The sequence below is a fragment of the Tiliqua scincoides genome, chromosome 1 (genome assembly GCF_035046505.1).
Source record: "Tiliqua scincoides isolate rTilSci1 chromosome 1, rTilSci1.hap2, whole genome shotgun sequence".
Taxonomy (NCBI): Eukaryota; Metazoa; Chordata; class Lepidosauria; order Squamata; family Scincidae; genus Tiliqua; species Tiliqua scincoides.
In genome coordinates, this window is record NC_089821.1 from 193421375 (window position 1) to 193440108 (window position 18734).

At 41.2% G+C, this 18734-nt stretch overlaps 1 protein-coding gene across 1 annotated transcript in view; it reads right to left on the reverse strand.

The window, feature by feature from the left end:
• Window positions 1-4861: 4861 nt before the first annotated feature.
• The window catches only part of ATG5 (autophagy related 5), a 44831-nt gene continuing 30958 nt past the window's right edge, over window positions 4862-18734 (reverse strand). Inside the window, exons 7-8 of the mRNA XM_066613078.1 lie at window positions 12371-12488; window positions 4862-8178 (exon numbers count right to left, since the gene is read on the reverse strand). Coding sequence (XP_066469175.1) covers window positions 8042-8178; window positions 12371-12488 — 255 coding nt within the window. The 3' untranslated portion in view covers window positions 4862-8041. The remainder of the gene's footprint in view (window positions 8179-12370; window positions 12489-18734) is intronic.

Sequence of the window (18734 nt, forward strand, 5' to 3'; positions counted from 1 at the left end):
TTCACCCTCCCCGTTATTCGAGAAAACCACACGCCAGCCACAACTGTTTGCCAACTCAACATGAGGTAGCAATAGGATCCCTAGCTGAAAACAATTTCTTCACTCTTAACCTCAGCCTTATCGGAATTCAATCCAATAATCAGGAAGGTCACAGTTGCAAAGCTTTGAATTAAAATATCCTCATTAAAGGGTTGTTTTTTAAAAATCTACTATATTTTTGAGTTGTGAAAAGTTGCCTCAGTCTGTCTAGTCACAGCATTAAATGCCAGAGGCAACAACACATAAAAAAGGGAATTCCTTTATTCATGAAAATGCTCTTGGTGTGCAGTTGTAGTTCCTTTTTTAGCTAACACATGAGCTGGTATCACACTATTTCAAAAAGGAGCAAGAAAATACACTTTCATCCCATTGTGCACATTATACTGTATCTAAATGTTCCATAAATCCAGATGCAAGCTGTCAAAAATTCCTTTGGAGAGTGTGGAAATTTGAGCCAGTGTCTCCTATTTATTAATAATTATTTTCAGCTGGGTTGGCAAATGATTAAAACAAATGTCAGACTTTAATGTTACAATGTAATTATTTCTTTCAAAATCTTAACCCTCACATGAGAATGATTTTCATCAGTGGAAAGGTGTTCTATCTGACAGAGAATATTAGGGAAGATGGACATATGTCACCATGTGCTGGGATTGGGGGAGGGGGGAAGAAGTTGATGAAAAAGTGACCCACTGCTTGATCATTGTGTACTGATTTTCTATTAGTTTGCAATCAACATTTTAGTTACCATATGATTTGTGGAACCAGAAGGGAAGCAGGAATTTTCCAAGTGTCGCCATGTATACTTGTAAACAGCAGTTACTACAGCAGGTACCTTAAGACGACTATGCTTTCTTATCCAATGGAAACAAAAGCTAAACAAGAAGCACTTAACAGAACATTCTTACAATACAGTAACTTGTTTTCCTGATCCAAGTAACCCACCTTGTCAAGAAACACACAGAAAGTCTGCTTGTATAACCTTACCTCTGCCATCTCATGTTGACTTATCTTCCCTGGCTCTGAATTCACTATATTTGGCAATAGCTTCTGGCACTTCTTCAAATGTACAAAATTCCCTGCATTCTGGAGTGCAGGCTGATATAACACCTTGACAAGAATGTGCATCTCTTTGAATTTCTATTCACTAACTAAAGGCCAGTTACACGTACTTGGCTACTGTGACAAGTATTACCTGAGGGTTTTGCAAACTACTTTGTTGCAATTTCAAAACAATGTCTTGTTTGCTGGAGATGGATAGTAATATTTTTAGGCAGAAAACAGCCATGGTTGGTGGGCAGGTTTCTAGGATACCATTAAATTTTCTCAGTTTGATCAACTTTCTGATCAAGAATCAGCTTCAAAACATTGCATGATTAAGGAAGCTATGAAAAACACATCTTGTTTAAATATTATAGAAACTTTCTGACGGGGTGGGCAAATCCAGCACAGCTTGAATTGAGTCGACCCCTGAGACTCGACTCAAAAATTAGTCATAAGGGGGGCACTTTCCAAGTCGCCAAGTCACCCTTTCATGACTCTAAAGCAGCGGTCCCCAACCTTTTTGGCACCAGGGACCGGTTTTGTGGATGACAATTTTTCCACAGACTGGAATTGCTAGGAAACTGCTGTCTTCAACAGTGTACATGCATCCCACCCCATTTCTTGACAAAAGCATTTCTTTATGAAGTACTTGTCCATAAAGCATTCAGTTAAATACATATTCTGCTACTAAAAGAACCAAACGTACTGAGTACCCAATCCTAACTCCCAGTTAGGCTGGCGCAAGTCCCTTGTGCTCACTTGGGGGCGTTGCAAATGTGCCGTAAGGCACACCTCCGATCACTCAGGATTCAATTTGTTCTTGAATTTGACTATCCTTTTGTCAGATCTCAAACACCCAAATTTAATCAACCTCCCCTTGGGAGCCAGCATGACCTCTCCCCTTTGGTGGGGTAGGGGGCCTGCCTGATTCTGAAACTAAGAGGAAGACCGTTTGAACTGCATACGTACTTGGGAAAGAGGGTGTATATAACACCTCACAGGATTGCTGGGAGGACAAAAGGAGGGGAGAAACTATATACACCACCCTGAGCTCCATGGTGGAAGGGTGGAAGAAAAAATGTGAGAAATATTCTGAACCTGTCTCAGACTTGACCTACACCCCCCCCCCCGTATCCCTTCAGATCTATGCCAACTAAAGAGCTGGCATAGGTCTGAGGACTCCCATAGGGAACCAGACAGTGGCCAGAGAGGTACATACATTTTTCTTTACTTACTTCTCCCAGCCAGTCTGGTCCAGAGCCTTTGCGCAGGATACAGCAGCCACTGCACCAGCCCTGTGTCCTGCACACCCACATAAGATTGGGCCGTTTGTCCAGTCCTTTTCCAAAGTCGTCTAAGGCGATCATCTGAATTACCAGAAACTGAATTCCATCAGTGATCCATGTTTTGTGTGAACCCTTTGCACTGAACAGCAGGGCAAACAGTTGTATTTGAGACCCCCCCCCCCCCGAGTTCTAGTATTACAGAGAGAAATGTTTTCCTCTGCACTGTTCATATTGCCTTATGGACCATTCTTCTATTCTGCAGTGCTGGTCTGGCTGGACAACTGTTGCTCAGCAAGTGTCACCCAGCATGGAAAATTAATGCAAGGCAAAGCTGGAGAAAGGGCAGAAATGAAGAAGTGAGAAAGAGTTCAGCTTTTCATAGCATTTTATAAAGTATATTGGAAAAGAGATAAAATACAGAAAAGGAAAATGGATTTAAGATTTCTGAAAATCTCTGTAAAAATAGTACACAGAGAGGAGGCAGAAATGGTGGCTCTGACATGAATGATGTGATACATTATTTTTAGTGATGGGTGGGCCATATTCCACTGCTCTCAGGTTAGCTTAGAACTTGTTTGACTTCTCAGGAAAATCAGAACGAAATGGGATCATTTCCCAAGATAATTCTAGGTTGAGGAAATTACAACTGCCTCCCCACCAGCCCTTCCTGTCAGCTCTTCACCTTCCCAAAAACACATTTTCCCTAGACTTTACTCAATGGTCGACAGGTGGGAGGAGCAGCAGAGGTGGCAAGGTGGGATTTTTCTCCCCCTCTCACCTGCTCTATAGAAACACACCAGAAACACTGGTGGTGGCAGACCAAGATTTTACACTCTCCGTAACTCAATGCTTTTGTCCAGAAATTGGGGGGGGGGGGGCATGTGCACACACATTGTTGAAGACTGCTGTCTTCTAGCAATTCTTTCCAATTTCAGTACAATTCACTGTGAGATCTCTTGTATTGAGACTGGAAAGAATTACTAGGAATTGCTGGGAGAGAGACTTTTTGAAATTATTTTCTTTTGAAATGTAAATTAGTGCATGGGATAGGCACCACGGCACAGGCTAAACATTAAAGCTCCCTGCTGTGCTTCCAGCCATTTTGTGTGCATCTAGGGATTGTCACTCCCAAACTGGCCTTTTCAGCCACACTAGACACTGTTCCAGAACCACCATTCAGAGCGCGATACCATAGTCTTTCGAGACTGAAGGTTGCCAACAACAACAAAATCAACAACATTTTTCATGCACAGGCCAGCTGGGGCTTGGGCAGTAGCAGAGAATTTTTACTTACCTTCTACCTTGTCCCCAATGGGCCTACTCTGATCTATACCAACCCTTTTGCTGGTATAAATTTGGTAGGCCCAAGAGGACATGGTGGGCTGTTGAAAAAATATAGAAATATTTCTGTAACTAAATAATTGCCTATAGAATAAATAATAATTCAATCCCTAGTGAATGTACACTCTGTGGTAACCCTGTTTTTTCAATGTGCAATGTATAAAATGGGCCTTAGCGCAGTTTAGATGGGAAGGGCTACATTTGTATTAGTTGCATTTTACAACTTGCATTTTAGAAGAAGTTACAAGCTGCATTTGTATTAGTTGGAGACCATTAAACCATGGTTAAGAAAAACTTAACTATGATTTTCATAGTCTCCATTGACAAATTACAGTGTGAAACACTGATCAAAAAACAGATCAAAAAACAGATAAAAAAAACAGAACCAAACATCATGGTTTGAAGTGGATTAAAAAAACCACACATATACGAAATGACACTAGACATTTATGCAATGTCTGAATTCACAGATAGTAGATTGTCCATTTGTAAGCCTGCAGAACCTCTTCACAATAAGAACAAGATTCATGATGAAGTGGAACATTAGAACAGATGGGAAATAAAAGTAAACAAGTTCTTAACCATGGTGTGCTTGTTGTATGGCTAGAAGCTCAAACCTTCTTAGGTTCCAAGTTATGGTTAGCACAAGTAATAGTTGATGAGATCTCAATTCAAACTATCTGACTCACCAAAGTAATGAGCTTTCTGGTCCTACATTTCCATGAAGTCCTCTACCTAACTTGAATTCCAAGGATGTTGACCTGTGAAGAATGAATTTTGGTCCACTTTTGTGTTAAATGATAGTAAATTTACGTTATATCACAAGTACTTTGAATCCATATGCTCAAAATACAAATGTAGGAAAATACAATCAAGTTTCTAAAGGCAGAGAAACCCTTAACTGTTTAATGTCATGGGGCCAATTTGTGCAATTATCTGACCTGTTGGCCAAACCTAGCCCAACCCACATGGAAGTAAGATACGATTACCTGCGTCCTCAACTTATATATTACTTTCCCTTTTCTACTGACGTTAAGTCATTTCAATCATACTGTGTTGAACTGAAATTTTTGGTAACTACTGAAATTAAACAAAACCACACACCATACAGTTTAAGTAGTTACAAAGTAAATAATATTGGTACAAAGAGCCAATTTTAATTCTCTTTATTTCAAGGAAAGCTTTGTACACTTAATAGCAGCTAAAGGCCTTGAAAAAAGTCATATTTAGAAGGTTGGTACATGATAAATAGGAAGAAGTTAGGCAACAATTTAGTATAAAAATCACATTCCAAAACACTGCCTTTTATTGCCTCATAGGGAACAAACAAAAAACACCAAACACATACATCCCTACTCCTCAGAGGTCTCCTTTATATCACGTATTACTTCCTATCAATATGAGACTTCAGGTCCTTCCTAGTATTTAAAGCTTCCTTTAGAATGCTGGAAAAAATGATAGGCAAAATTGTGTAGAGGAATCTCCTATCTTTACTGAATCATAATTCTGTATAAACACAGATCAGTATCAGGCATATTTTTAATTAAATGATTCATGTGCAGAGTACAATCCATTTGACTCCAGAGCTATCCTGTCCAATTTTAGATAAAAATTCTGGGAAATGGTGGCATAGAATGCACCCTTTGTGGTCTGAAATTTTCTTCCTGTAAAACCTTTTGCACATTTTATTCATTTTCCCTTCACCAGTTCATTTACACACTTTTTGGGATTTTTTTAAAATGTGTTCCAGTTTTCCTTCAAGACTATTCCTAATCACCTCAATTGTTCATAGTCATTCAAGTAAAATACAAATTATAACTGATATTTTAAAGAAAAAAAATGCCAGGATTTTAACCTATTAGGACACCTTATCTTTTGAGAAAATGCTCTTTCAAAAAAGCCTGTTAAAACTGAAGCTATAAAGAATGACAAGGAGAACAAGGGGCTGTGGATTAGAGCCCAAAGCAGGATCACAGTATTCCACAAATGCTCAAGCAAGCACTAGCAGAAGAGTTTGTGTGCAGTGCTAGCTTAGGGGGGTTTTACAGCACATTTCCATTTTCATGTCCTTTCCAAGTGAAATCTTCTCGTTTAGTTCCACTTTTAAACCTTGTACTGCAGCACTGTGTGACAGCAACACCTCTTCCACCAGAGGAAAACACTTTTGGCTCTGTGACATGGACTTGAGGTATAACATTTTATACAAGGAACTGCCCTAATTTTAAATGGTAATTAAAAAACAAAACAAAACATGCACCCAAGGAACAGTAACATAAATCAGATTTTAGGGCTAAAGGTAATCTATTGGAAATTACCATGGATCTGGCCATGATCATACATTCCTGGGTTACATCAAAGTTTGGATTACTGTAACGTGCTCTATGAATTGCATTTGAAAAGTTTTCAGAGACTTCAGCTGGCACATAATAAGACGGAGAAGTGAACAGAGCTGGGATCTGGAGATGCAACTCCTCTTTTATACCAACATCACTGGCTGCTTTTCTGTTTCTGGGTTCTGTTCAAAGCCACTTCAAAGCCCTACATGACTTGGGACCAAGACATTAAAAGAAACATTTTCTCCTTTATAATCCTTGGTCAAACCAAGAGACCCTTCTGTGTGTCCCACCAAACACAGCCTTCTCAGAAGGGATGCCAAGGCCTATGGAGCATCCTGGAAAAGTCAATGCCAGGATCTCTGGCCCCTCCCTGATGCCAATTGAAAATATTCTTGCTCCAGCATACCTTTGACCTGACCTCCAGCATACCTTTGGTTTGAATCTACAATGCCGGTTCTTACTGGTTACTAGAAATGCTGCTCTTCTTGTGTTAGTTTGTACTTAGTCGTTGATGTTTGTTAGTTGGGCATTTTTCAAGAAAATGAAAGGCAAAATATACATTTTAAAAAAAAAGTAAATTAAATGCATTTAGATTTTAGTTAATTTCCAGAGAGCAAATAGGAAGTTATACCACATGGTGAACATGATCTCACAAAATTCATGATTCAGGATTCCCTGGCAGTTTGTGCTTCAGAAGAAGCACCAGAAGAATCTCAAATGGGTTTCTTCAACCTAAAAGAGACAGGGGTATGCAACTTTAGGATTCTCTCATATTGCCTCCAATCTGGAGATTATTGGTCCTGGTTTTGATCCTGACAAGTAACTGATCTTGTCACCCTTTGGAACCCTTTGGATCTTGTCAGCCCTGTGTGAGACCTAACTTATGGGAAATAAGAGTATTATTCTGTTTTATGACAACTGTCATATTCCTATGACAGGATACGTTGCTAAAGCAGCCCTCGTGTAGGCAAAAAACGTGTTGCTGGCAAGGAAGAGAAACACTATGTCCAGTAGCTGAAGATGTGCTTCACTCAATAGATGGTCACTGCTGTCCATTCCAAATCTAAGAATCCAAATACAGGTATAGCCTCGTGCATGTGCACACACTCCTACATCACAGAATTCCAGATGGCACTGCTACCTTTGTAGCAGAATGAAAATCCTTACACAAAGCATTGTTCTGTATAAGAGGTCCCTAGAACTAAGGTGAGAATCGTTCTATACTTATTTTTAAAAGAAAACACACAATTTCAATTTTTCAAAGATCCCAGTGACTTTATACACTGAAATAAGGCATAAGTTTTAAAAAATAATTATATTCAGTGGCCATCTGCATATTATTTAACAGAACTCAATCCTAAATGCAATACCTGGAACTAAGTGAAACTAAAGCCAGAGACTAACCTTCATGTATAATACATGTTGGATCAGAACATAACCTGTGAAATACAAAACATGCTGTGATGGTTATTTAAAATTCTAACTGCTTGGTATAAAAAAGTGTAACCACTAGCTTGCATAACAAAGTATGAAATCCTGAAGAAAAGAGTAACTTGATCTTTTAACAAAGAGTTCCTGCAAGTTGACATTAATGGAATTGCTCTTTTAATTTTCTAGATTAAAGGAGAATTTTCACTCTAAAGACAAGCCATTGCAACTTTAGAAAATATCCCTGTTTATTCATTAATAAGAAATACAGAGTGGCACATTTCCATGTGTTTCCCATGCTTTCAGCTTCATATTTTTAAAAGAAAACAGACTTGCAGCAGCCTTATAAAGTTTCTCATGTCACAGTAGAAATTAGATGGCAGTGGAGAAAACATGGGTGATGCAGAATACGGCCAGCTCAACTGCTCTTATCTCATGATGGATCTTTCTTCCTGTTTGGCTTGTAGAAGCAAAGTCTTCTGGTAAGGTCGATCCCACCGAACTCAATGGAACTTAAACTTTGACTGTAACTCCAGCCCAAGATTGGCCCTCATATATGCTGACATTTCAATCTGCAGATTGGGGGAGGACACTGATGTGAAGAAAGTTATCAGGGTAACTCATATGTTCACTTAGCCACTGTACTGGTGTCTCCAACATTGGTTCTATTCCATGAATCACCACTTGATTCTTCTTTTCACCATCTAGTTCCAAGAAGAAGAGACAGACCACCAATCAAACATTTCACAAGTTGGAACATGTCTGGAATAACAGATGTTTGACTTCCCAATATACTGAGATTCTTGTTTTGTTCCTCTGATAATTATCTTGCTACTGCGTACTTAACTGAACAAGCAGCAGGAAACTATTTCATGAAGAAAGTTGAAGCTAAAAATACATCCGATTTCAAGTGAATTCTGTTAAGTCCTTAGAAAAATTCTGTTAAACTGAATCATAAAAGTACTGGTTGTTGACTGCACTTTTCCATAACGATCATAATTTTACTAGGTTAGAAACAGGTTTACATTACTTCCCATCACATAAAACTGTAACTATTGCCCTAAATAGCATTTTAAAAAATACCACCAAACATCCTAAATCAGGGGTGTCCAAACATTTTGGCAGGAGGGCCACATCATCTCTCTGGCACTGTGTCAGGGGCCGGAGGAGGGAGGGAAGAATTAATTTACATTTAAAATTCAAGTAAATTTACATAAAAGAATATATTAGAGATGGAACGTATAAATGAATGAAGGTCTTGCAATAGCTCAAGGCCTATAAAAGGCCTTGCATAAAGCAAGGCTGGCCTTTCCTTTGGTGCCGCTGCTGCATCACAGACATGAAACAGCAAGCAGTGGAGGGAGCCCTCATCCCACAGCTCAAGTGAGAGGGCAAACAGTCACCCTCACACTGAGAGAAGCTGCATTGGGCTACAGCAAGTCTCCAGAGGGCCAGAGACTCATTGATGACTTGGGGCTTCCCGCGGGCCGGATTGGGAGTCCCCGAGGGCCGCAAGTGGCCCCCGGGCCGGGGTTTGGGCACCCCTGTCCTAAATCATAAAGGAGTACATTTAGATGGAAGTGCAGCTTCCACATAAGCATGCTGTTGATAACAAGGTTAAAACAATAAAAAAAAATCAGTCATTCACAATGGGGTGGGGAAAGAGATAGAATACTGGGGAATATGGTACACAGATCAGAGTGGTCAGTGATGTGGAATATGGTACACTGATCAGAGTAATTACTATGTAAATATAGTAAACAATTTGGCATGTCTTCTTGCAAGAGACTAGAATTGATCAAGGTTGGGGGTTTCAAAAAGCATGCCAAACAAGAGATGTGTAGTAGCCTTGGGGAGAGGTTGTGTGTTTAAATATGCAGGAACTGAATAGCTGAAGACCGGATGAGAGAAACTCAAGTTGTTTAATATTAATCCAGATACAAGAGCTTTGTTGCCAGCTCTAATAATTCAATATTGCAGATGACCAACACCACAATTAAAAGTTTTCATGTTTCTGTCACTTTTAAGCAAGAGCCAATTAAAAAACACTTCTATCCTGTTAAATGAAACTGCCTGTCGATGAGTCAGACCATGGGTTCATCTAGCTCAGGGGTGCCCAAACCCTAGCCCTGGGGCAACTTGCAGCCCTCGAGGACTCCTAATCTGGCCCTCAGGGAGCCCCCAGTCTCCAATGAGCCTCTGGCCCTCCAGAGACTTGCTGGAGCCTGTACTGGCCCAATGCAACTGCTCTCAGCGTGTGGACAACTGTTCAAACTCTCACTTGAGCTGTGGGATGAGGGCTCCTTCCACTACTTGCTGTTTCATGTCTGTGATGCAGCAGCGGCAACAAAGGAAAGGTTGGCCTTGCTTTGTGCAAGGCCTTTTATAGAGCTATTGCAAGACCTTCATTCATTCATATAAGTTCCATCTCTAATATATTCATTTATAGAAATTTATTCAAATTTGCAATGTAAATTAATTTTTTTTTCCTGGCCCCCGACACAGTGTCAGAGAGAGGATGTGGCCCTCCTGCCAAAAAGTTTGGACAGCCCTGATGTAGCTCATTGTGCTCTACCTTGATTACAGTGACTCTCCAGAATTCTGGACAGGAATCTTTTCCAGCAGTACTTGGAGATGCCAGAAATTGAGACCGGGGCCTTCTGCATGTCATCCAAGTATATGCTTTACCATTGAGCTATAGCCCTTCCCCAAAGTTTTGCAGCTGGGGAATAAAAGACTCACTAACAAGAACTCCATTCAACTTCATTCAACTTGAATGAACTTCATTCAACTCCATGTGTTCTAAGTAGGCAGAAAAAACAACTTCTTGGGCCTTAGCAGAACAGAAAGAGGTTTAAACTGAAGGTTTTCGCTAACTTGGAATGCAATTTTTATTGAAGAGACTATACCAAATAAGTCAGGGAAATTATTACAGAAAATCTATCTAACTAAGGTATAAACCCTTAGGTATAAAAAGCGTGGTTATCCTGTTACAAATGCAAAATCTTGAGAATGATGGTCAGAACTAGATATGTACATATATGATTGGGCCCATTATATGACTGTGTATTTCTATATACCATGGAAGTTGCACAGGGTCAATATCGACAACTGAACTGTGGTGAGGGAAGGGGCACAACTGTGATACTGATCTGGATCAGCCCTTGCCCCCAGCAATTGCCCCCAGCAACTATGGGAACAGAAAGTCCCATATTGGTATCAACAGAAGCTTTCCTCACAGGGCAAGCACCAGCCATGGGGAAAAATTCAGATCAGGATCACACAGGGGGAAAGAGTTAAAATCTCTTTGAACATAGCCTGCATAGCTATTTCTGTTTTTTAAAAAATGCAGACCCCATTCACAGAATAACTGTATTGTTTAGTTGGGCCCCAAGATTTTGGAATGTGAAGACAACACTCTCCCATTGTCCAACCTAGACTATGGGAAAATTAGCACTTGTTCACCCACTTCTCCTGCATGTGTAGATAAGGAAGTGCCTGTTCAACTGGCAATATCCTGCCACACTAGTTCACCCCTTTCTCTTGCACTTCTTCATTCTATATAACAAAAAAAGGTGTCTAAGTTCAGCATGGAGGAAGGTCTCCAGCTATTCTGTATTCATCTTTCCATGAACTAAACAGTTGTTTGTTTTTACACAGCTTAAGTGGTCCAACTTCAATAACCTTTACAACAATGTTGTACATTTAGTCAATATTTTAATCTCCATATTACAGAGATTAGGCTATGGACAATAGCTTGCCTATGGTCACCCAGCAAGTTCACAGCTAAGTCAGTATCTGAACCTTAAAATCATCTTAAAACAATTCCTGAACCCAAAACGTAAAAAGCAAAACATAACAGCAACAGTGAAATAGATCCGTACACTAAAAATGTGGATAGTTCTTAACTGGGACTTTTTATTTCTATTTGGATCAGTAAAAATCCAGCTAATTGAAAATTCAAGATGTGATGAACCACAAGCTTAGAGTCTGTACTGCATACATCATGCTGAAAGATTTCTGCCTCAGCACGGTGGTAATAGTCAGTGGGGTCAGGTCAAAGAGGGTTAAACTGAGTCAGGATATAGCCAGCCAAAAGAATACATCAAACACTGACTTTAAAAGGGCAATTAATCTTAGGCAGAAAATGCTTCCTGGGGAATGAGATCTCAATCTTAAGAGCACACTACATGATGTAGCAGTAAAAAAGTACATATACAAGCTTAGAGAGCTTTTATCCCATGATCACAAACAGAAGGGGAGTGCTGTTTATAAGAGAAACACAAACCCTAAAACTTAAAGTTGTTTGGGACTTAGCTCAGTGGGAAGCACCAAAAATTCCTGGTGCACACTGAAACTTAAAAAAAAATATTTTGCTTAATATTTGCTAAAATTTGAACATACACAAGATAATGAATGTGCAAGGCACAAGGGAGGTTTGGAAATAGTGACAATATGGAAAGATAATTTTTAGATTGTGAGCCCTTTTGGGACAGGGAGCCATTAGTTGTTTGATTTTTTTCTCTGTAAACCGCTTTGTGAACTTTTAGTTGAAAAGCGGTATATAAATACTGTTAATAATAATAATAATAAGATACACAAGCATTGTATTTACTGAGTACATTTCAGACTGAGCGCTGGGGGTCTTCTCACATGAGTGTAAAAGCCAGAAAAGAAAAAAGCTTGCTCATATTGATTTCTAGCCACATCAGTCTTGCCCACACTGAATCCATCAGAATCTGCTTCTGGCACACCACTACAGATGTCACAGTTTGGCTATCTGCAGTGGCATGCAAAAAACCATACTCCAATATGAACTAAACTCAGGATGGTGTTAAAGTATTTTTAATAAATCAAGAAAACACATGCTTTTATCACATCTTTTTACACTCATACCTTCAGGATTAATTGCAGCAGGGCAAACTTCTTTTAGGAGATCTCCCAGCGTATGTAGCTGTCCATCTACAGCAACAGGACGAAACAGTTTCTGTATAAAAGGTCGCTCAGTTGTTGCCTGGCAGCAAGAGATAACATTAGTAAAATGACAACTACACTTATGAAGTTCTATATGCAATTTATCTTAAAGGAGCAGATAAATTTAAGTCCCCGTGAAATTCTTCCAACAATTCAGCAGTTACGAATGTCTACAAAATCTCCACTTCTAGGAAGTTCCTTACTGTACAGGTGTGCTAGTCTGCATTATTATGATCTTATATCACCAATTTAACACTTTACTTTCAACCTTTTTGGGGGGTGAGTAAGGACCACTTTGAAAAATCACCTTGGCAGGTACCACTGCCACCAGAGATGGCTACTGTGAGAGAAAAATGGGCTGCAGTCACTCCTGCAGTGAAGGAATGGCTTCTCTGATTGCTACCTCCTAATCAGTCTTCCACTGTGCACCTACCTTCCCCAACTCCTTCCTTTCTCTGTTGAAGGGCTAGTCTGTCACACAGCTGCCACCTTGCTGCTGATCCCACAACCATTGCCACATCCAGAGGTTTCCGGTCAGCCACAACAGTGTAATGCAGACCCCTCTGCAGCAGAGTCAAGTGCCACCTACCATACTACTAGACCTTGTACCACTGGTGGTAAAGCAAGGCTGTACTCACAGTGATTTAGAGGTGACAGAGGAAGCAGACTTTTAAAGTTGAGTTGTTGAATTGGGAGAGAGGGAGAAGTGGACGGAAAAAGACAAACACCATAAGGTAAGAATCATTCAACTTTAAATGCAATTCTTAAATTCTTGTATGCATAGCTGCATACAAGCCTGTACCAACACAAATTTCATGTGTGGCAACATGATTTTTGCTTGTTTTTGAAGCAGCCCATATCTTGATCCACCAATATAGTGGTATAGCAGAGAGCTACAATCCAAAATTCGGAGGGATGTAGTGACTGACCACTGCAGAATTCTCTCAATATAACATATTTATTTTAACAAAAATATTGCTCACTTTCATCAGTAAGGGACACTATATTGGTTTTAATAGTTTAAAATCCAGTTAGCCAAATATTGGACACACAAGATGTAAACATGACAAAACATAACCCACAAATTATAATTCTTAAAAGCCAGACTACTCATCTTCATTTTTAAAAAATTAGCTTTCCCAATAGTATTTAAACAAGCTCAAATTACCGTACATTTTTAACCCACACTATAACCATCTCATGATATCCACATGTGAATATTTTAACATTGTAAGAAGGATGTGTTTCGGCAGCATACCAACATTTAATGGGTAAGTCTGATTAATTTTTGAACAAGTGAAAATGTCTGACAGTCTCTGCTTGGAAAAAGTGGAAAATCTCTAAATCTTCATATTTAGTAAGGAATATTTGTCACCATACGAATCAACTAAGGAAAAAGTACATTTTTAAAAATTTAAATGCCTTCTAGAATATACTTGGCTGACAGATTTTCAAATTTCATTTCAGTTATCTTACTTAAGTAGCATCTTCAGTTTGAGAATGAGTGACAGTCCACTGACACTGAGAAAGATGGGTCTAATACAAGCTGTCGTGCATCATGCCAGCTTGATGTTGCGCCTAGGAAACTGGTGGGGTTTTTTTGGTTTGAAGGCTGCCTTGTTTTTGAGACAGGCTCTTCATTTCTGCACTTCTCTGTTTTGTTGCCAGTTTTTAGATGTGCAGTTCTCCCTTTGCACAGGATTTGTTGTTTGCTCCATGGCTGTGCCAGGAGGAAAAGGAAAGTGTGTGCATGTGTGTTGATGGGAAGGCAGAAGCAGCCTGACCTGTTGGCAAGTTGCAGTGACTTTGAGATGATATCTGTGTGCCTTGTTTCCTGGTGCTTTTTTTCCTGTGTGATCAAGTTTCTTCCCATGAGGAGTTGGCATTGGGCACAGTGGTGGTGGAAGGAAGCATTGGCAAGCAAGCACTAGTCAAGGCCATTCAGGGGTGGAAGATGTTTGTCTCTGCTAGGGGATGGGGCAGATGTGGAGATAGGGTGCCCTGGTGATCGGAGGAAGGCGCTCCCTTGGCCTTTCCTGGGGCAGTGTAAGGAGGGGGACAAGAGGGAAAGTGGCTGTGTTGTGTATGTGCTCTCTTCATTGTCTGTCCCCTCTCTCACCCACACCACTTCCTGTTCTAGATGGGACACAAGTGCAATTTCCCACTCACTCCTACAGGCTTTTGCATGTGCGTGACATCTGCTGCCCCCCCCCTTCATTGCTTTGCTGCCTCTGACACTCCAATGAGTTCCAATGCTTCTTGTCGTCCCCGCTTTCTCTTTAAAAAAACTATTGGATGTTTTCTTTTTGTTCAGTGTGGATGGCAGTCATGGTCTGTTTGGGTGGGCTGGCAGGTCTCTTCTATTCATCTCATGGTCATGATACTAAAACGCATTCATTGTGTTTCCATACTGCTTCTGTTTTTGTTATTCAATCATTGTCTTGACTGTGTGCACGTAGTTTTCAGACATTTTGGAATTTGAGTGTGGAAATGATGGGCCTGTGAGGATTCCTGTAGCTTGGAGAAAAACTGGGAAATTCTTCTCATCCCTCATGGTGCAATGGTGAGATGTTGCTGGCTCTGAATCATCAGTTTAGCATGGTGGTACAGTTGCCCTTTGGTGCCGATTGCTTAAATTTTAGCCTGAAGGAAAGCTGCTTACCAGACCCCAGGCCTAAGTGGTGTGGCATGGAATGTGCTCTCTCATTCATGCCAACTGGGCAAAGAGGCATCTTTTAAAGTGGTATCCTCTTTTATTTAGGAGGGAGAGAGCAACTATCCCTCCTACCCCAGCATAGTGTCTTTTCCAGTGGCTGTTGCTGGTGTCTCTTCCTTATCTTTACTTTTATTTTTAGAGTGCAAGCCTTTTAAGGGATAGGACACCACTGATTTATTTCTATGTAAACTGCTTTGTGAACTACTCTGTTGAAAAGTGGTATATAAATATTCTTGATACTAATACTAATAATGCCATGGCTTATGGGAGAGTTTGAAGTGGACACCTGAATTGAGAGTTACGTTCCTCAGGACATGTGCCCCTTGGCTCTGGATTGCCATTTCCTGGTCTAGGATGCTTAGGTCTTTGGAAAAAGTTGACCAGTTTGGAGCTGGTGAATGTCTATGACAGTGGTATTCAGACTGTGGCATCACAACGCCCCAGCCTGAGGGCCCCGGCCTCTGCCCCCTGAAGGGGCGGGGTCAGGAGGGGAAGGCAGTGATGTGAGCCCCAGGATCATGTTACTAACAGGGTTGCAGGGACTGGAATGTACTCACCAGGCCCTGCAGCAGGTCCTGGGGGTGCAGGGAGCCCTGCGTGAGCATCTGCAGGGCTCCCCAGCATGCAGAAAGTGAAAGTGGAGCAATTGCGCTCCACGATCGCTGTACTTTCACTTTCTGCAGGCTGGGAAGCTCTGCAAATGCTCGTGCACGGCTCCCCACACCCCCAGGACACTGTTGCAGGGCCTGGTGAGTACATCCCAGTCCCTGCAGCCCCTTCCCTCCCTGCAGCCCCTTCCCCCGCTACCTCCTCCCCACCCCTGCAAGGACTTACAGCAGTTTTCAAACTCCCTGAGAGTTTAAAAACCACTGGTCTATGGGATTCTTCTTCATGTCTATATGTATGTAGAGTTTTATTTGTGCCAATTGCTAGTGGTACACAATGATGGATTTGAACTATGCTGAAGCATAGAGCCTGGGAAGTTATGGCTTCCAGCTTTTTGGGTCAGCTCCTAGAGTCCAAGCAAAATTTGTCAAGCCCTGGTCTAACATATCCAGCAACATCATTCACACTGCAGAGACAATAGCTTGGCTGAAGGGTGAGAAGATCTAGAGCCCAGCTCTCATCTTCCCATTTCAACCCTGTTTAACCAAGTCATTGTCACAGCTACCACTGTAACAGTTGCATTGTGGTAGAAAGTGAAGGTGACTGAGGAATTAATGGAGGAAATGGCACGGTGATATCCTAAGGTGATGCCTGCTTCTCCCCTCAATATGCAGCCTGTTCATACAGATTATGTTTTAGTTAAAGATACTAGCCCTGTACCACATACAAACACTCCAACAATTTTCTCCTCAGTTATATGTTGGCAACCTTCAGTCTTGAAAGACTATGGTATCGCGCTCTGAATGGTGGTTCTGGAACAGCGTCTAGTGTGGCTGAAAAGGCCGATTCGGGAGTGACAATCCCTTCCACACCGGGAGCAAGTGCAGTCTGTCCCTGGTCTGTCTCCCTGGCTATGGGCCTTCCTTCTTTGCCTCTTTGCCTCAGACTGTTGGCCAAGTGTCTCTTCAAACTGGGAAAGGCCATGCTGCACAGCCTGCCTCCAAGCGGGCCGCTCAGAGGCCAGGGTTTCCCACCTGTTGAGGTCCACTCCTAAGGCCTTCAGATCCCTCTTGCAGATGTCCTTGTATTGCAGCTGTGGTCTACCTGTAGGGTGCTTTCCTTGCACGAGTTCTCCATAGAGGAGATCCTTTGGGATCCGGCCATCATCCATTCTCACAACATGACCGAGCCAACGCAGGCATCTCTGTTTCAGCAGTGCATACATGCTAGGGATTCCAGCTCGTTCCAGAACTGTGTTTGGAACTTTGTCCTGCCAGGTGATGCCGAGAATGCATCGGAGGCTGTACTGCAGCGAGTCATGGACTCTTCGCTCACAACAGGAGAGGAAACTGAACGCTTTCCACATGCGCTCAGTTATAATAGCTGAGTTATAGATGGTAAATCCATTTGGACTGTCTAAGAAGTTTTGTCAAAATATGTTTCTGTGAGACCACAAACTTCTACATAGCTAAACAAAATGCAGAGAAGTTGTTCAGAAATTGAATTTAGTGAAGTCAAGAAACCCTACTCTGAAACATGTACCTAGATACTCACGTATAGTACGTGAAATTTTTGCCAAGTAATCAAGCTCCAATTCTCACTTCGCCTGGTCAATCAGAGGGCAAAGCCTTTCAACTCTGAACAGTTTCGTTTCTCAAGGCAGACAGGCACCAAGTTTCTAAAGCAGCAGGCAGGCGGGCAGGGCAGAGATCGTTTCTACGGCAACTGGGAAATTCCAGTCAAAGTTAACCTTTTATTCTCCTTCCTTCTGCCGCAGCCTGGTTCTGCCTGGCAAATGCTTGCAAAGCAGGTCTGTTTTTGAAACACCAGGATGGGAATCCTCCTTTCCATTTGAAGCAGGCTACAATTCAAAGCGCCCTTACTTAAGAATAACACCCACGGAAAGCAGTGGGCCTACTTCTGAGTAAAAAGGGCTGCAAATATATGCAGCTGCCTCTCTCTGCTGTGAAATGAATTGCACACTCCCAGTTATGCGTTATATGCTGCATGTAGAGCTTCTGGCTTAACACACCAGACACCTTAAAGGTGGATTTGATTCATGGTTCAACCTTTTTCACTTGCATATCCCTTGGCAGCCCATTCCCATAAATTGTACCCTTCCTATTAGCAAAATGTTTGTAATTAATAATACAAGCCCTTATCTCCCCCATATGAAAACCCAAACTTCATGTATTTATTACAGTGTTTTCTCTTTTCATCAGTTTGAAGAACAGAAGACTCTGCCTTTGCAGAGTTTTGCACCAGAAGTGTGCTGAGAAATTCTGGGTGATTGATCACTTTCCATATTATGTTTCAGCTTTTTTACTGTGCTGGTTTTCAATCACTGGTTCATGCATGAATTGATGACCAAAAACTAGCTATTGGTGGGACTTTCACAGCCAACTAGCAAACTTCCTTCCAGGCCGTGCATTCTGGAGCATGGCCTGCCTTTTTCTGCCATTATTCCATTCTTTTTCAAGTACCCCTAAAGGTCCTGTTGAGTGTCCCTGGGAGTACATGAATACCAGGTTGAGAACCACTTGTATGTTGTTTATAGTGCACTTACTCTGATAGTGTTTACAAAAAGGTGGTGAAGACCAGAATTTAAAAAAGAGTAAAAATGTATCTTATGATCTTTTACTGTGTTTTTAATAAATTAGAGACTACAGTTCTTAGGTAACAATTAGTGGTAGGTTATTTTTCAGGATCTGGCCTCGGGTAAAATCAGACAAAACTATAGTCAGACAACCCCCTAAGTTTCACCCCCGACTTATCTGAGGGTCATAGAAAATTCCATGATTGTTGACTCAAAACTTGCCCTCGGCTTATCTGTGGGGTCAACTTATAGGCGAGTATCTGTGGTACTTATGATGTCTGAAATACAAGCTGCAGTTACTCCAAGTACCCCAACTCCATTACTACATCTACCCTGGATTAAAAGATGTGTGGCTTGAAGAAAATACA